This window comes from Triturus cristatus, chromosome 3_2 (genome assembly GCF_964204655.1).
Source record: "Triturus cristatus chromosome 3_2, aTriCri1.1, whole genome shotgun sequence".
NCBI lineage: Eukaryota > Metazoa > Chordata > Amphibia > Caudata > Salamandridae > Triturus > Triturus cristatus.
The window spans coordinates 905,537,439-905,556,669 of NC_140584.1; the positions used below are offsets into that span (position 1 = coordinate 905,537,439).

Consider the following 19,231-nt stretch of genomic DNA (forward strand, 5'->3'; position numbering starts at 1 on the left):
CCTTTTCATTTAGCATCCTTTTGATGCGTTATGTGTTTTAGGCTGATAGTAAGCCTCAGGTCTCCCTTTCGCATATTCGGAGGTGATTACCCTTTCATTTACCATCCTTTGGATGCATTATGCATTTTAAACTGGCAGTTAACCTACTATGGCAGTGTTCCACAGATTGTTCCTCTGACTTGCCATAATAAACGTGTTCCCCGTTGTTGGGGTGTGCATACTCCGTGTGGGGTACTGGTTTGCTATTATATAGCTCTGTTTATGTCAACCGGGCCTAAGAGTTCCTTTGGCCTCTAGGCGTCCTCTGGTGCTCTTATCTGCCGGTGTACGGTGCTCAATGTTGTGCCTTGGCATCATCTTCTATACGTCATTGGTCATCTTTCTTATTTGCTTCATTATCCTCCTTAGGAGGTTTTCGGGGTGTTCATCACGCTTTAAAGGCAGCTTTCATCTGCCATTGTTGCACCAGGTGTGTTCCTCTACAACCATGTTGCATAGTCGTGGCTAGTTTAGCCGTTTTTGCTATATATATGTATATATATTTATGTATGTATACAAGTTCCATGGGTACTCTTCTTCCTCACTCTTCACCTCTCTTCGAGGCTGCATGTTCTGGTCCGGAGTCTCCAAGTTTCAAAGACCTTTCCAGTGATCCATGCGGCATTACTAATAAGACCCTTTTTGCGTTTCGATTACTGGGGTGGTTGCCCGGTTTTACACTGCTCCCTTCTTCGTGTTCAGTTACTGAACGATTCTCTCTTCTGGACAAGGGTTTCTTTCCTTCCAGTCGGAGGGTGTGGTCTGAAATTCTGCGATTATTCCTCCGTTTCTACGCCTTCGTACTTTAGTGCCTCTGCTGCACCTTCCTTCAGCTGTGCTATTGTATCAGCTGGGCATGCGGGACGGCTCTTCTAATGTCAGTCGTCCTAGATCTCCACCCTGCATATCTGTATTTGTGTGTTGGTTCTTACCTTGGTCTTACCGCTGCCTGGTCGGGCAGACTTATGCTTATTTTAGCTACACCACCTTATGTTCTCTGTAGCTGTTTACTCTACGCATGTTTCTCTGGTGGCCTACATCAGCGTGCTTAAGATTGTTACTGTTCACCCCTGTTCCGCCTTTTGGGACTGGGTGTGCACTTGGCGTGTTTCTTGTCTCCGCCTGCAATTCTAAAAGCGTTGCTCAGTTCTATCTCTTGACCTTTGGTTCTTGGCTGTAGCCTCTCTGACCTGCTTTCCGTGGGCTAGCCTGGTAGGCTCTGGTTGCATCTCTTCGTGTTTGTTCTCAACCAATGGTCGATGTTCACATAGTGCGCCATTACGTGGAGAGTGGTCCTTCTTCCTCTCTCTTTCTTTTGTTCTAGTATATATCTGGTGCCATTTCTACCTCTCATGCTTATACAAGTATGGTGTAGCACCATTATGGCATTTTTGGGATATCTTGCATCCCATTATCTTTAACTCTTCTGAGCTATTTGGGTTGCTGTCTGGCTGTTCTGCCACAGCCTTCCCCATTGTCTGTCACTCTGTTGCCGGCTCAAATGCTTAACGCCTTCTTTTGTTCTGTCGCAGACCCACCTCCCCTTTGGGGTATGGCTGTGGTATCTATTCTAAGTTAAGTAATCTGCGGCTAGATGTCTCTATCAAATGTACGAGTTACTTACCTTCGGTAACGATGTAGCTGGTAGAGACATTGTCTAGCCGCAGATTCCTTAACGCCCACCCAGCCTCCCTGTTCTGCGAGGACCTTGCCAAGTGGGGTTCTCCGCTGGCCTCTTAAGTTGCCATTGTTTTTTCTCTCACGGGTGCTCACATGTTGCGTCCCTTTGAGATTTGCCATAATACAGCTGACTCCCTCTCAAGGGTTTCTTACCTGTAAAATGATGCCTTTTGATTAACCTTCACCAGGAGATTCATCTTCATTTTCTTCTCTTCTCTTTCTGCCTTCCCTCCCTCCCAACTTCTCTATTGGCTCAGGGTTCTGGTCTCCTCTACAGTCGTCTTCTTCGGTTGTATGACGTTATAACGCAATCCGTTGCAACGCATGCCTTTACCACGCATGCGTTACAACGCGAATGCCATTGCTACGCATACCCTTTACCACGAAAATTCCTTTACCATGCGTACCTTTACAACGATTTTCGTTGGAAAACCATGCATGATATTGGCATAATTATGGTAAAGGCTTTCAATAATATATTTTCTCCACTAGATGGCACATGCTGCATTTATATGCAGTTTACTTTCATGAATGTTCTTTTTAATTCATTTCTCAACATCGCGACGGGAAACCGGTGCGCCAACCCCCTTCTGCCCTCCCCCCCCCCCTTTTCAATTGCACGTTTTTTGTTTTGTTTGGGTGGGGGAGACCCCCAACCCCCCTTTTTTTTTCCTTTAGCACACATGCCTTTACTACGTATCTCGTAGTAAAGGCATGCGTGGTAAAGGCTGTTCGTGGTAACCACGCATGCGTTGTAATGCATGCGTGGTTATGGTAATGCGTGGAAACGGCTGCGTTATAGTGGCCGTTTCCCTCTTCTTTCGGGATCTGTTGACCTCTGTTTCAGACCTCCATTATTATAGGGGCAGTGCCAGTCTTTTCATACCTTCCTGCGGTGGACAGTTGTTCTCTCTGTGCTCCGTTCTTGCTGGACGGCACAGTTCTACATGGTACCGACAGTCTGTTTGTCTGTTGTTATGCATGGTAATAAGTCTATTTCTGTCTGTTGGGATACTCTTACCTTGTTGCACTTGGGAAGGGTCTTCGCTTAGCTTGCAGGGTTCTTTTTCACAGCTTTTTCACTTATACGTAGGCAGTGTCTAATTCTGTCTTTTACGGTGGTGTCTTGCACCATTCCCCTTCTTTATTCACAGATTGTCATACCTCGCACTCTGTTCCCATACTTTCATCGTTTTTTTTGTTGGTGGCTCCACGTTGTGTCGCGGAAAAGTTTCTCAGAAGAAAACTGACGTCAGCGCCCTGGGAGGGACTTGTATGACCTTGCTGAAGCCACGTACGTGGACGACGTCAGGGCGGGGTCGTGTGGCGCCGTCCCCCGGCGCGTAGCGCTGCCGCTGCAAAAAAATTCCAGATCCAGTCTGGTGCCTGGGGATATTCTAAGTTAAGGAATCTGCAGCTAGACAACGTCTCTACCAGATACATCGTTAACGAAGGTAAGTAACTTGTACGTTTCCTCTCTTGCCCTTTGTCGTGCCACCGTGGGACCTTAACTTGGTCCTCCTTTATTTGATGTGTTCTCGCTTTGAGCTGCTTCACCGCTGTCCTTTGTGGCTTCTTTCCCACAAGACAATATATCGCTTTACTGGAACTCTTTGCCTCGTCTGACCCCTCTAAGGAGGAAGAGACTCCATCATTTGGCCCCCAAAAGAGCACTGACCCTTTTGAATTGATCGTACCGGAGAACACTGGATGTATAATCAACTTTGTGTGGGTCAGCTGGAGTGCAAAAAGCAAGGCCTTGCAGAAAAGGACCATCTCCTGTTGGGTCGTGCTCTGCGTTAAGATCTGCTATGCATTGGCCAAAAAGCAGCCTCTGGAAGAGCTGTAAGCTAAGTCCACCAGAGCCATTGCTGCTACCAATGCATTGGCTTGTGGAGTTCCTGTCCTGGACATTTGTCAGGCAGCTACGAAGTTGTCACTCCACATGGCACTACTGTTTTGATGGGTAGGTTGGCAGGGAAGTGCATTTTGGCTACTCGGTCCTTCAGGGCTTTGAGTCCATTTCACGGAGCCCCCTCCAACTAGGTACTGCTTTGGTATCTTTCAAATGGTGAGGAATCTGCAGTTAGACTTCTATCAAAAGAACAAATTATTTACCTTTGCTAACACTCATTCTGGTAGAGTCTCTCTCGCTGACACCTCCATCCTCCTTGGTCCATGGATTTTACTCTACTCTTTAATAAGATCCCAAGTCAAGGAGTCCGCACTCTAGTCAAAGGAAATGTCCTGTTGGGATATGGCCTGGAGGCGTGGACACTCTTGAAAGCAACAGACGTCCGAGTGCGGGCATGGTTCCCACATTGGCCCCACACTCCACTTCCAGAGCGTAACGGTGTCAATGTGGAGTCAGGCATTGCTCGCTGCCTGTGCACAGAGGTACTGCTCAAAAGTTTCTGGATCCAGTCTGACGTATGGCGGATATTCAAAAGATGAGGAATCTAGGGTAAGGTAGTCTGTACCAGAAAAAGTATTACCGAAGGTAAATAACTTGTTCATTTCAATATACAAACTGCCAGAGGCTTGAACAGTTCTCCACAGAGAGAACTAAATTTGCTATTAGGGGACTTCAACAGAGGAAATTTCCTCTTTTTCATTAGTAATACGTAGAGCCGTTTATTGTGGAAACTAAGGTTTTTTTGCTGGCTGAACTTTCAACTTCGGCATATTTCTGACTTAAAATGAAGCCCTGACTGATTGTCCCAGGGCGGCCAGGTCCAAGCCTTGCTCGACCCCACCAGTAGGTTGTCCTCTTGCTTGACAACATAGACTTGCACCAGGTGATACAGTCTTCCAAATGCAGCATTCTACTCCTGAGAGGTGTATCGCTCAAGCCTCTATGAGCAGAGTCTATCCAAATTATTTTCCTACCACACCACCAGACTAGGAATCTAAAAAAACATAGACACTGTTGATTAGAGAGTCTTCTCTTTAGCTAGCCTGGCATTTCGCTCATTAAATGGCGTGTGCCTCTCTGGTCACTACACTCTTACCCTCTGAGTCATGGTGAGTGACATTTTTCCTGGGGATTTCTCAAACTTCTTTGACCAATGGTACAAGACGGAAAGGACATGGCATAGTATATTTTGCTGTCTGACCTGGACACTAATGATTGTTTTGCCTAAGTTATAGGCACCAGTGTTGTCATCTGACATCACCCGTAGATGCTTGCCTCCTGTTTCAGTAATGTTCAAGCTCCATTAGCAGGCATGCCCTGGAATGCTTTAAAGACAGCAGCGCTACAGCACGTTCTCTGGAGTTTCCTTCCCCTGTTCATTAATTCAACCAGCAGTATTGAAGTTCTGAGGATACTCAAGGGGCATTGTCTATCACCAGAGACAAACATTGCTGCCTGTCCAGCAGCCAGTCAAGCTGTTTTGTGGCTTGAAAAGGCTAGGGGGGTATTAGTGGACGTGATCAGCAGCTGATGCAGGAGTCTTTCTCCTCCTTCTCTTCCCCTAACACCACCACCAGTCCACTCGAGAATTTCCTCCGAGCTGTTTGTGACTGGTTGGGGGCAGGATCATCATACCAGCTGGTGTGCAATTATTTTATGCCAAAGGGTCCTGCAGAGTGTTCCATTTGATTGCACATCTTCTTTCTTTACTATTCCTCCACACGTTTCCTCCAGTTCTTGCCCAAACATCAGCAGGGCATATCAATATTTTATCCTGGGAAGCGCTATTGTTGCTAGTCAGGGCCATGATTTGAGGTGGTGCACGAGGCAGGAAGGGGTTTGGAATGCTGCTCTTGATAACTTCTGGCCCCCAAGAAGAAAAGGAGATTGATATATTTGTAGACCTCAGCCTGTTCAGTGCCTTTCTCAGGAAGGGGAAATAAAAAATGTGGGACAGGTTGTGTTATCCCTGGTCTTCAAGGACTGGGTGGTGTCCATAGAATTACAGTACCATGTACCAAACTTGCAGTGCAACAAGAAGTGCAGGAATTGATTGTTTGGGGGTGGGGGTGGGGGTGTGGATCAGAACGTTTTCAGTTCACTGACCTGCGATTCTGCCTTACCTCAGCCCCTCGGGTGTTCACAAAAGCCAGGTTGGTGGTAGGGGACCACTTTCGCAGTGAGACAACCAGCTCTTGAAGGCTAGCTGGCTTCGGCTAATTGGGGACCATTGGCACATGTGGCTGTTCGATTGAACCTTCTCCTACAGTGGGCTTTTCACTGTGAGTGCCCTTGGACGAGCATCTGCATATCAGACATAGCGGCTCAGGACTGCCCACTGCGGTGGATGGCACATGCCAACCTGACCTGCTGCAAATCATTTTCTTTACCCAGCGCAAAGCTCACAGTGGTAGCGGATGCATTATCTCTGCTCTAGTAAGTGTGTTCCATGACAACGTAGAGATCAAGAGACTCTGGTCTCCTAAGAAGCAGTGCTTTATACATCTGAAAGAAACATGTTAGTTAGATTCCTCACCTTAGAATATCCCCAGGCGTCAGGCTGGATCCGGAAAGATTTTTCGTCAGCAATACCCTTGCGCGTCGCTAGGCGTGGTCTGCAGCTCCGTCGTCGGCGTCATGTGCCGGGATGACGTCGTCGGAGTACTTAGACGCCGCCCTAGAGTGCTGACGTCAGTTCTTCTTTTTTCCGCGCCAGTAAGCGCCGATCCGGGAAGAGCATACCCTTTGAGTAATTTTTTGACTAAACTTTTTCGAACTCTTTTGCTTCTATTCTTGACTCTGGTGCCGGTAGGGATGCCTGGTTTTAAGGCCTGTGACTCCTGTCACCGACTGATGTCGGTCACGGACCACCACCGCCAGTGCCTTTATTGCCTTGGAGCTGACCACGACGCCGAGGCGTGCCTAGACTGCCGGGCCTTAACTTCGAAAGCTATGCGGGAGCCGTCCCGCAAGCTACTAGAGTACCGGCAGTCTGCTCCGAGCCGCTCCAGGTCCCATTTGAGGAGGAGGTCGAGGGACCGGTCGCGGAGCCGCAGCCACCACCGCTCGTCGGGGTCAAAGTCTTCAAAATCGGGTAAGTCGAAGCACAGCAAGAAGTCGAAGAAGCGACATCGTTCTTCTGACTCCCCTCGCCGGTCGCGCGACTCGGCTGAGGGTTCGCCTCAGGTCCTCCGGTCCGTGGGACTGACGCGACTCCGGCGGAGGTCAGTGCTTTCTTCATGGCCATGAGAAACCTGGCTCTGCCGTCGATGCCTGCCGGCGCGCCTTCAGGCCCCGCAGGCTCGACTGGGAGGCCTAGCGAGCCGGCGGTTCCGGCCCCGGTGCCGTCGTCGACTCCGGTCCCGACGCCACAGGTCCCCGGGGGATCCAGGCCTGGTCCCCAGTCGGCGCCGGAAACCCTCACGACCCCTGCGCCGACTCCTCCGATGCCCTCGGACGACGCCGTTCCCCAGTCTAGTCCCGGTCCGGGCCCGGAGTCGGAGCGGCGCCGGCCGGCGCCGCACCAGACGCCGATGGGTGGCAATTTTATTTTCCACCCGGCTCCGATCAATCCACCTGTATACCAGGAATCGGATGACGGTGACGACTGTGAGGGGTCTGAGGACCCTCTGGCCCGGCAGGGCCAGTTATCTCAGGACTGGGCAGATGAGCTGGGGGATGCCAGTTGTCTTGACACCTCCCCTGACACTGGCTTCATCTCTCCTCCGACAGGGGCTTTGGAGGAAGGTGCTGCATTTTCTGTGGTGCTGCGCCAGGCGGCCGAAGCCCTGGGGCTGGACCTACCTGCTGTGGCCATGAGGACTGACCTCACTGAAGTACTCCAACCGTCAGCAAGCTCCTCGGAGCCTCTGCTGCAGTTTAATGAAGCACTGGTTGACGTTCTGAAGGGCACCTGGTCCAAGCCCTCCACAGTGCCTCCTGTGGACCGGAACGTGGCCCGGCGCCACCGCCCTGCACCGGGCGACCCCAGTTTTCTGTCCATGCACCCCACATCCGAGAGCCTGGTTATCCAGGCCTCTACTTCCCAGACCTCCTTCCCGTCCGCTCCCCCGGACCGGGAACAGTTTGGTAAGAAGCTGTTCTCCTCCCTTAGTTTGGGATTGCGGTCTATTAACACCGCTTGTCTTTTGGACCGTTACTCCCACTCCATGTGGTATACGGTGGAGGACGTGCTGCGCTAGTGCCCGGAGGAGGCCCGGACACGGCTCGCCCAGGCTCTTGCCGAGGGGGGGGGATGCAGCGCGGCATGCAATCCGATGTGGACTGGACACTATGGACTCGCTGGTTAGGGCAATGTCTACCACGGTGGCTGCGGTCCATGAGTTTTTCTGGGGATGTCCAGAGCACCTTCATGGACATGCCCTTCGATGGCAGTCGCCTTTTTGGCAACAAAGCGGATAGTGCGCTGGAGCGCTTAAGGACTCCAGAGCTATGGCCAAGTCCTTGGGCCTCTCGGCCCGCGCCCTCAAACTTCCCCTTTTGGTCCCTTTCATGGCCAAGGAAGGGGCGCCCCCTCACGTCCAACTATCCACAGGCCGCAGAACCAACCTCCGCGTGGTCGCAGACGTGGATTCCGCCGAGGCGGTACTGGGGGACAACGTACCGGTCCGTCCACATCTACCCCAGCAGAATCCGCCTCCTAGTCCGAGCTTTCAGGCCCATTCCACGCCAGTGGGAGGCAGAGTTTACCATCCCCTTCTCCACTGGCGCACCATCACATCGGACAGGTGGGTGCTGCGAATCGTCCGAAGGGGCTACTCCCTCCCCTTCGAGGCGACCCCTCCAGCTATGCCACCGCAGTGCCACCGAATTTCGGGGGATCACTTGCAACTTCTGCAGGAGGAAGTTACGGCCCTCTTGGCCAAGGGGCCATCGAGCTCGTTCCTGGTCCAGAAGTAGGTCGTGATTGTTATTCCCACTACTTTCTGGTTCCCAAAAAGGGCAAAGGGGGCCTACGCCCTATCTTGGACCTCAGGAGCGTCAACACCTTCCTCCGGAAGGGGAAGTTCAAGATGCTCACTGTAGCTCCGGTTCTGACTGCCCTAGACCCTGGAGACTGGATGGTAGCGTTGGACTTGCAGGACGCTTACTTCCACATCCCCGTCCTGCCGGCCCACTGGCGTTACCTGCGATTCATGGTGGGCCAGGAACATTTTCGGTTTACCATGCTCCCCTTCGGCCTCACCAGTGCCCCTCGGGTGTTCAAGAAAGTGATGGCGGTGGTCACAGCTCATCTGCGCAGATCAGGGGTTTCAGTCTTCCCCTATCTCGACGACTGGTTGTTGAAGGCGGACTCGCCCCAGGCAGTCGTCTCCCACCTCCAGACTACGGCAGACCTCTTGCATTCGCTGGGGTTCTCCATCAACGTGCCGAAGTCGCATCTGAGTCCCTCCCAGCAGCTCCTCTTCATCGGAGCAGTTCTGGACTCGGCGCAGTTCCGGGCCTATCCTCCGGAACAGCTGGTCCGGGATATTCAGGCTCTGATTCTAATCTTTCGTCCTCTATCCCGGGTTTCGGTCAGGTTGGTGCTGCGGCTTCTGGGTCTGATGGCCTCCTGCAGCCTGTTGGTGCATCATGCCAGATGGCGAATGCGGGCTCTGCAGTGGGACTTGAAGTTTCAGTGGGCCCAGCATCGGGGCAACCTGTCCGACCACGTCCTGATCTCGGAGGGCACCGTGAGACCGTTGCAGTGGTGACTCACGGATCACGATTGGGTCAGTGGCAGATCCCTCTCCCTATCACAAACGGAGCACGTAGTGGTGACGGATGCGTCTCTCCTAGGATGGGGGGGCCACATGGGAGAGGCGGAGATCAGAGGCCTCTGGTCTCCGGCGGAATCCCGGCTACATATCAACCTTCTGGAGGTGAGGGTGATCCGACTTGCACTAAAGGCATTCCTTCCCTCTGTCCGGGGAAGTGTAGTGCAGGTGTTCACGGACAACACCACCACCATGTGGTATTGCAACAAACCAGGCGGGGTGGGGTCGTGGACCCTTTGTCAGGAGGCTCTGCGCCTCTGGACATGGCTGGAACATCAGGGCATCACCCTGGTGGTTCAACATCTGGCGGGCTCTCTGAACCCCAGAGCAGACGAACTCAGCCGCCGGTGCATGATGGATCACGAATGGCGTCTGAACTCGGACGTGGCGCAAGGCCTCTTTCGGCAGTGGGGAGAGCCTTGGTTAGATCTATTCGCCACCGAAGAGAACGCGCAATGTCAGCAGTTCTGCGCGTTGGAGTTTCCAAGGCGGCACTCGCTCGGGGATGCCTTTCGTCGCGAGTGGAGTTGCGGTCTGTAGTACGCCTTTCCGCCTATACCACTTCTGCCCAGAGTGCTGAAGAAGATCAAGCTCGACCGGGCCCAAGTCATCTTGGTGGCTCCGGATTGGGCACGAAGATACTGGTATCCCGAGCTACTCAGTCTGTCGATCGATCCCCGATACGACTGCCTCTTCAGGAGGACCTTCTGTTGCAGCAGCAGGGGATGGTCCTCCGCCTGTCCAGCCTCCACCTCCATGCGTGGAGATTGAGCGGCGGCAGTTGATGCCATTTGACTTGCCTCCTGAAGTCTGTAATGTTATTCTGGCAGCCAGGCGTCCCTCCGCAAAATCGGTATACGCCTGCAGGTGGAACAAATTTGTGGCATGGTGCACAGCAAAGGCTGTGGATCCCCTTTCCGCCACTCTTTCTGAGGTTCTCCTCTTTCTTCTTTCCATGGCCCAGCAGGGCTCTGCTATGGGCACCCTCAAAGGTTATCTTTCTGCTATTTCTGCTTTCTTACGGCTTCCTGATCAGCCGTCTCTTTTCAAATCCCCTGTTGTTTCTCGCTTCTTTAGGGGCATTACTCACATGTTTCCTCCTCTCCCTTTCGTAATGCCTCAGTAGGATTTGAATCTGGTCTTGACGTTTCTGATGTGCGCTCCCTTTGAGCCACTTCATAATTGTCCCCTTCGTCTCTTGACGCTTAAGACTGCTTTCCTGGTAGCCATCACCTCTGCTAGAAGGGTGAGTGAGCTCCAGGATCTCTCTTCTATGCCTCCTTTTCATTCTGTCAATCCGGAAAAAGTTGTTCTCAGGACTCGTCCTTCCTTTCTCCCTAAGGTGGTAATTGCCTTTCACATCGGGCAGTCTGTTATGTTGCCCACCTTCTTTCCGCCTCCGCATCCTTCGAAAGAGGAAGAGAGGCTCCACCGTCGGGACCCAAAACGGGCGCTGTCCTTTTTTTTTTTTGACCGCACCAAGCAGTTCCGGGTGGACGACCAACTCTTTGTTGGCCATGTGGGCGCTAAGAAGGGGCGGGCGGTGCACAAGCGAACCATCTCTCGGTGGGTCGTTTGGTGTATCAAAGCTTGTTACTCCTTGGCTAAAAAGAAACCTCCTGTAGGGCTGAGGGCCCATTCCACTCGGGCCACAGCGGCGACAACTGCCCTGGGCCGGGGAGTCCCCTTGCAGGACATCTGTCAGGCAGCAACGTGGGCCTTGCTGCACACGTTTGCTAAACATTATTGCCTGGACAGCCAAGTCCGGAGAGACAACTTCTTTGGCCGTTCTGTTCTCCAGGACTTTCTGGTGTGATCTTGGTTCGCAGACCCACCACCGGGGTTGGTATTGCTGGGGTATCTATTCTAAGGAGAGGAATCTAACTAACGGGTTTCTTTCAGATGAACAAGTTACTTACCTTCGGTAACGATATATCTGTAAGAAACATTAGTTAGATTCCTCACCGACCAACCCATTCTCCCCGTTCTGCGAACCGATATCTAGGGTTGAGGTTATCCCTTTCAGGGCCTTAGAATTTTTTGGCACCAGTGTCAGTCTCTCTGCGTTCCTGGTGCGGGAAGCTATGTACAAGAACTGACGTCAGCGCGCGAGGGCGGCGTCTAAGTACTCCGACGTCATCCCGGCGCACAACGACGGATGCGGAGCCGCAGACGATGCCTAGCGACGCGCAAGGGTATTGCTGACGAAAAATCTTTCCAGATCCAGCCTGACACCTGGGGATATTCTAAGGTGAAGAATCTAACAAACTAATGTTTCTTACAGATATATCATTACCGAAGGTAAGTAACTTGTTCATCAGCTGCCTGGAGCTGTGTTCCAACAATCTATCCCTCAAGGCTTTTTTGCCTGTGATCAAGGGCAATTTGATTCATGTTCTAATGGACAACACTACAGCCATGTGATACTGCAACAAACCAGGTGGAATGAGGTTTCCTGCTCTATGTTTGGAGGCTGTGAGACTGGGGAAGTTGCTAGATCTTTACAAGAGCTATCTGAGTGAGTCACCTAGAGGACTCCCTCAACATAAAGGGAAACACGCTTAGAACGCGTTGTCTTGAAGACCATGAGTGGCAACTGCACCTGGAGGTGGCACAGGGTTCCTCCCTCAGTAGAATTTTTCATTACCTATTAAAATAATTTCTCGACTTTTGAGCTCTAGTGTTTCCTCTGTGAGTGCCTCCTGGAGATATCCTCCAACTTCTGAGGGGTTCTGGTCTCCTTTATTCATTTCTGCCTCTGCTGCTGCTCCCCTAGGTCCTGACGAAATTCTGATGGGACCAAGTGTAGCTGAATCGTGTGTTGTATAGGGCCGGAAGGGTTTGGTACTCACACTTACTTACCTCCAGCATCTTTCTGCTTCTTTGAATTCCTCTTCGGGAGGATCTGCTGTCTCAGCAACAGGGCATCAATTTAAAATCAAACTGCCACCATGTGTCGAAATTGAGCTGAGAGGTTTTGATCTGCTGTTTAAGGTTGTGGATGTTATTTTGCTCACGACCCTTCCGCCTGCTCGATTTACTTGATCTGTTGGTCCTTATTGGTCACCTTGTGCGATGAGAAGCCTGTTTACCCTCTACATGCTATATTGTTTGGTATCCTTTTGTTCATGTCCTCTTTGACCGAGTTCAGAGCACTGTTAGGTAGTGATCTGCCCTCTTTATTGAAGTAGCCCATTGCAATATGGTTCTTCAGAGGGCATTTGCACGTTTCCCCCAGCCCCTTAACCATGCTACAGGGGCCCAACAATTTAGTTTTGACATTCTTAACGTGCACTCCTGTGGGCGCTTTTCATAGCTATGCCCTAAGACTTCAAACTCCAAAGACTATGTTCCTCACTGCTGTCACTTCTGCCTGTGGTGTCAGCAAGCTGCAGATGCAGTCAGTCCAACCATCTTCCCTAGCAAGCTAGTACTTTGGACTTGTGCATCCTTTCTTCTGAAAGTGGTTTCATGCTTGGCAGGGCACTCCGTCACTCTCCCTGCATTTTGTCTCTCTGCCATAATCCTCTAAGGCAGAGGAGAGGCTACACCAGTTTGATCTACAGTGGGACTTAAGTGCCTATATTGATACGATTAACAAGTCTTGATTTGTGTATCAAATGTTCATTTAATTAATCGGTGCGTTTATGTTTATGTTTTTGAGATTTTTATTGCGCACGAATACCCTGCTTCAAGACCTTGCGGAACATGATGAGAGTGGGAGAAGTTTTTATAGCCAATGGGAGGGAGTTCCACAGCCTGGGGGTTGCTACCAAAAAGCGTCTGTGTCCCCATGTAGAGGTTCTGGTGCGTGGCACCGGGAGCAAGTGCGTAGAGGCTGATCGTAAAGCTCTTTTGGGAACATAGATTCGGAAAGCGTCCTTCAGGAACCTAGGTCCTGAGTCATGAAAGGCTTTATAGGCAATGCATAGAGCCTTGAACTTTATCCGACTCTTTACTCTCAGCCAGTGCAGATGGTGTATGGCTGCGGATGTAGGGTGATGAAATGGAACGTCGAGCAGTAATCTAGCTGCCGCGTTCTGTACTGATTGCAGCTTGGCTAGAACCTGCTCCTGAGCATTGAGGAAAAGGCCATTGCCGTAGTCCATTTTTGAAAAAACAAGGGTGGTAATTAAGGTTTTTCCTGCAGTTGAGGGGAGGTATGGCAGCAACTTCTTGATTTTCCTCAACATATAGAAGGAGGATGCCGCACAGCGTTGACGTGATGCTTAAAAGACAGTTTGTTATCGAACATGATGCCGAGATTCCTGACCTTGGTTACTGGAGTGGGGGGGGACCCATATCGCTGGGCCACCAGGTCGCAGACCACTCAGGAGAAAGCCTGCCAAAAGGTCAGCACCTCGGTCTTGTCCGAGTTCAATTTTAAACTGTTATCCAAGAGCTAATGGCCATCATCCCTTCCTGGAATCTAGCGGCGACTGCGGGACCATCTTTTTGACAGACGGCACCAGTTGGGTGTCGTCAGCGTAGGTGGTTAGCCGCAGCCCGTGAGCTTTTATAACCCTCGCCAGGTCCGCCACATATATATTGAATAATGTTGGGCTTAGCGAGGATCCCTGAGGGACCCCGCAAGGGAGAGTGAAAGTGGGCGAGTAGAAATTACCCAGTTTCACCGCTTGAGTTCGGTTGGCCAGAAACGAGGCAATGAGATCTTTTGCGCGATGAGTTACCCCCATGGATGCGACACGGTCGACCAAGATGGAGTGGTCGACCGTGTCGAAGGCGGTGTGGAGAAAGAAGATGGCGTTTAGAAACAGACCTTGTGATAGATTATCCTGTCCATCAAACTGTGTTATCACTTGGCCAAAAAATACCCTCTTGAAGGCATTGTGACTCATTTCAGCAGGAAGACAGAAGCCACGGCTACAGACCTGGCTCACATGTACATATTCATATATCAAGCAGCTACATGGTCATCTGTCTATACTGTCACCTGGCACTACTGTATTTGTTGCTAGACCTTTTTGGTGTGAAGTCCATTCCTCGGACCCACCCCCTTGGAGGGGGTATTATTTTGGTATTGATATACAAGGTGTTACATGTCATGTCTGGAGATAAGGGTTTTGAAGGTTGCCAACAGTGCTTATTACAATAGAGTATCCGGATTCATTCTGGTGCACAATGTGAGGAATCTATTAGAAAGAGCATTACCAAGGGTAAGTAATTCATTCTAGTTATTCACATGGATCATGACCAGGAATAGTGAATTCAAATCATGGGTGGTTGCGCACTGATTGATGTACACTGAATAGTAATGGATCAATTCTCAGAGGTCATGAATCTGGTATGGGTCTGCAAGTTATCCAAACCACTTTGTCTTATTAATCCTCAGTTAACAAGTACTTTTTTGTCTAGTATTTGTTTTAAATGAACTGTTGTTTTTCATGCATTTTAGGCTCAAGTTCGAGCGGGGGTGAAAATGGTGCAGGAGGATGCAAATGCAAATTCTTCAAGTCCTACAGCATCTATTTCCAGTGGTATGTATTGGTCAAGTGGTGCTCACACATGTTGCAGGGTTCAGGGACCATTTAGCTCTGATTTGGTATTTTCAGATCTTTCCATGGCTAGAAGAAATCTTCTGATGCGATGGAAAAAGCAGCTGAATGTCATTGAATTGAATTATATACTGTGGAACAAAGTATTCTATTTTTTTAGTTTGTGGGGGGTAAACAGCCAAAGGTGTATTCTACCATTTAAGGAGGCCTTGGTGCAACAGGTCACATAGACTGGGGGTAAGCCTTACTTAAACCCAGCAGTTACAAGAATAGTGGCTAGGAAATATAGGTCTGCTATATCAGACCCAGCGTACTTGGCTTCACATACAATCCCAGATATTTCAGTTGTGCAGGCATCTGCCTTTAAGTTTAGTCTGGAAAAGTTCCTGTTGTACTACTAAACAGAGGCTCTTAAAGGTTGGGTAACAAAGTAGGTTGCTTAGGAATTAACAGCTTTGGTGGTGCCTAGGCTTCCAGAAGAGAAAGCCATTCCACTGCATTTGTAAATATTGTGAATGAATACCTCTAAGCATGTAATGCAAGCAGGAGTGGATACTGTAGTTTTTGTGGCACGCATTGTTGGGTATGCAGTATTTTAGTGTTGACACAACAAGCATTTCAGATGTTCAGGTGCAACTGCTTGTTATACCTTTTGAGGTTCTTAGTGGAGGCAGATGCTTCATTGGAGAAAGTAAAATGGAGGTAAGTGATAGCTTGAGCGCTAGACCTCTCATCTCCAGCTAAGGACTTCCATCTCCCTAACTAGAAGTTCTCAGGGTACAGGTACCAGTTTGGTCGTTCACACATGCAGCGGGCTGAAATATATAAGTCTGAACTTTAGGCATTTTTATCTTTGTGCTAATGTGATAGTGTTGCACCCATCACTTCAACTAAGAAAAGCAGTTCCAATCCCTTTCGAAATCTGAAGTGGTCTCCTGAGCTTCAGGAGGGGTTTATGCTCCTAATAATGTTGCCTGCCGCAGGAGGCACAAACTGAGGAAACTAAAAATCTGGTTTGATCTTTGTTAGTCGAACTAGAATTGTCCTTCCAGCTTCATGTCTGTAAATATGATTCACCCAAGATGGATTCTGATTTCCCCACCTCATCTATATTTAATAACAACAAAAAAAAACTTGAAACCGAATTGCAGTGCATATCACAAATTTTATTTTCTTTTGGATACATCTTTTTATAGATTTCTTACCTTTTGAGTACTCTTTCTAGGCTACAGACTGGTCCGAATTTGTTTTTCTCCTGAATGATTCTCCAGTGTCACCCCACAAAGTGGTAACAGGCGGCTTTATCCACAACTGCACTTTCAGACATAATGTCACAAGAGTGTATTGGGATCTTACGAGTGCTCATTAGTTCCTGTTCTTTTTTTTTTGCATTTCCTTAACACTGTATGGTGCTGTCTTTGTGCCTCACTGACAAAATTCTAGTATTTCGACAGAAACTAGGTGAAATGTCTCTTCAAAGGGCCTTAGGCTTTGCCTTGCAGACAACGCGCACGTTATTCCTTTTGGATTTCTGTGACAACTGTATGTGGTTTCAGATAGATACTTCTAGCTGCAGATTGCTTACCTTTTGAATTCCTCCAGGTACCAGACCAAATCCAGAAACTTTTCAAGCAATTGTTCCCACGTGCCAGTGAGTGGATCCATCAGACTCCTCTGCAACCTGGCCCCGCTTTCTGAAATGACAGCACAGAGGCGTATGAAGACGCCACCCTTGCATGCTGACATCAGTTCTTTTTCTCTACACTGCTGATGCAGATCTGCAACTCTGTTCCTGAACTTTGTTAGTGCTATACTGACTTCCAAAATTACTTTTATGTGACCGTATGCTTGAAATGGCTCCTCCAAATGCTACAGGCTTAAAGCTGTGCAGCACCTAAAGAAGCAGTTGTCCATTCTGGACCACATGATGTTGGTCTTTGGTGTCTCAGATGAAAGCATTGTAAATAGTCATGTGACCAATGCTCCCTGATGAAGGGAGTGGGAGGCAATGTTGTACGGCGCGGAGCATGAGTCGTCCCACCATTGCTCTGACTGCAGAAAGAGATTGCGCCGTCCACAATCTAAATGGCTGGTTCCACAGCTAGAGCTAATGTGCCTCACATCTTCAGAGCCATCCTCATCTCTGCTGCAGGTACAGGCTTTAAAGGAGACAATGCTGCAGCTTTCCTGGTAATTTTCAGATCCCTTTGGAGGGCCTTTGGGTCCCATAGATCCACTGGAGTCACTTTTCAGACTTCTGCCAGCAGGTCCTGCCCTAGTGCTGACTGATCCCATTAGATCTCCACCGACTTCACTGGCACCAGGCCACACCATTACTCCACTTTCCCTACCTGATAGACTATCAAACAGCATTGATCCGCTTTTCAAGAGGGTGTTCCCACCAGTTTGACTTTGCATTCCCTGAGTGCAGTCTACCTTTTGAACAGAAGCAGTCACGTACTTTGGGATATGGTGAACGCGATCTCGCCTATCGTTCCCTAAAGGGTTTTGGAACTCCTTTGCACAGCAAACGGAAATGACACTGCAAAGTACATTTCGCAGGGCTGATAGGACACCGCTGATTGTGTACATCAGGCTATGGGAACTGGTGTAGTGATTCATCAATGTGCCTGGATGTGCCCCACAGGTTTCTCTGGGTTCCATCAATATTCCTCATGGATATGCCCTTTGATGACTCCAAGCCATTTGTTGACAAGGCGATTTCCGAGTTAGATTTAGAAATAAACGAACCACCGTCTAATTCCCCGGCTTGGTCTCTCTGGCCTGTCAGTTCCATTGACAATACCAGAAGTCCAGGGGTTACTTCCAGGGCCTAGCTTACTGCCATGGGCATCTATCTCTGCCTTTACAGCAAACTGTGCAGTCCTTTTTGAGCCCCATGTGTTGCAGGGATTCTGCACAAACACAGAACTATGCACAGGATTATGAGACCTTGGTGTATAGGGACTGAGTCTTCCTAAGACCTTAGTACCCATGAGCCCAGGACCGACTAGCTATAGTGTCTCACTTGCTCTCCTACTCACTCAAAGATAGACAAATGATTAGACACCCCAGAACACAACACTTCCAGATCTCTCAGTAATCTAGGTAACAAGACGCACCCTTTCGCTCACACTCTTGTATTTGTCCACAATAAGTCTGACAGAGACACGAAATAGTTTAAAATATTTATATGAACTTACGTGCTCTAACATGCAGTATACGTGCCACAACAAGCAGGAAAATTCATAGTACAAATACATTTAGCATAGCAGCTAGTCCATATATCATGACTGGAGATGTCATCATGGAAAGACAATAGAGCCTAACCTCCCTCCCCTTGCTAAGAAGCAGTATTAGTATATATTAGAAGATCTCTGGGCTTTGTCAGCAGACCCCATACCTTCCCCTTTAGAGGGTAGATCTACATTATAGGTGCTGTCTCGCTCTACTCCCCAGAAAGGTCCTTAGCCAAATGTGTGCTACCTATTTGTGTATTCTAATAAAACAAAGCACGTTTGCCCAAATAATAGCTGCATCTGTCTGTTTTGTCTACGGGCTATGGCCTGGCCAGAACAAAATAACAAGGGGCATTGTTGTTTGACCTTACACATAATGTTCATTCAAAATCCCAGGAACATGCAGAGAGGAACACAGTGATGAGTTCTCATGTGAAAACAGCCATAGAAATTATTGCAAAAAATAAAGCTGTGTAGTAACGTGCGCAAAGCAGCAGGCACCTTGCAGTGTGCTCATGCTAACTTAGTAAAGACGACAATGTCCCTATGGGACACGCGACACCCTCTCCTTGGCCAGGTCGTTAGCACTATGAAAAAACTAAAATCAGAGATAAGCTGAGGCAAAGCGTCTCAGTAGTAATCCAAATAGAATATTTGTGAACAAAACAAAAAATCTTGTGTTGCAAATTAAAAAGTAGCCAAATGGGTACCCTAAAACACATCCAGTCATAGTTAATCTTCAGAGACAGAAATGTCGCAGGAAAAGCGGAATGCCATAAACTCCAGTATGTTGTCTGGAGTTTCCATAGTGAAATGCATGCCATCCAATCGAGTAAGTCAAACGAGCACAAATGCTCCTGGGCAACCTGCGTTAACTACGATGAAACTCCGATCTATAAGGCGCCACGCACGAGCACAGGTACTCAAGTCTGCCGTTGGTCCAAGTAGAGGATCGCACACCAGGCGCTTACTCATGGAACATTCCTGGTCATGGGCCTTCAAGGGACCCATTAACAGTTCGTAATCCAGGTCTGCTTGGGTTGTATTGGACAGGCAGACATC

The 19,231-nt window shown here is 49.3% G+C and overlaps 1 protein-coding gene across 2 annotated transcripts in view; it reads left to right on the forward strand.

The window, feature by feature from the left end:
* The window catches only part of LOC146858426 (multidrug and toxin extrusion protein 2-like), a 722,400-nt gene that overhangs the window by 655,262 nt on the left and 47,907 nt on the right, over positions 1-19,231 (forward strand). For both annotated transcript variants that reach the window (XM_085649347.1, XM_085649348.1), the window contains one exon: positions 14,831-14,912. In XM_085649347.1, coding sequence (XP_085505473.1) covers positions 14,831-14,912 — 82 coding nt within the window. The remainder of the gene's footprint in view (positions 1-14,830; positions 14,913-19,231) is intronic.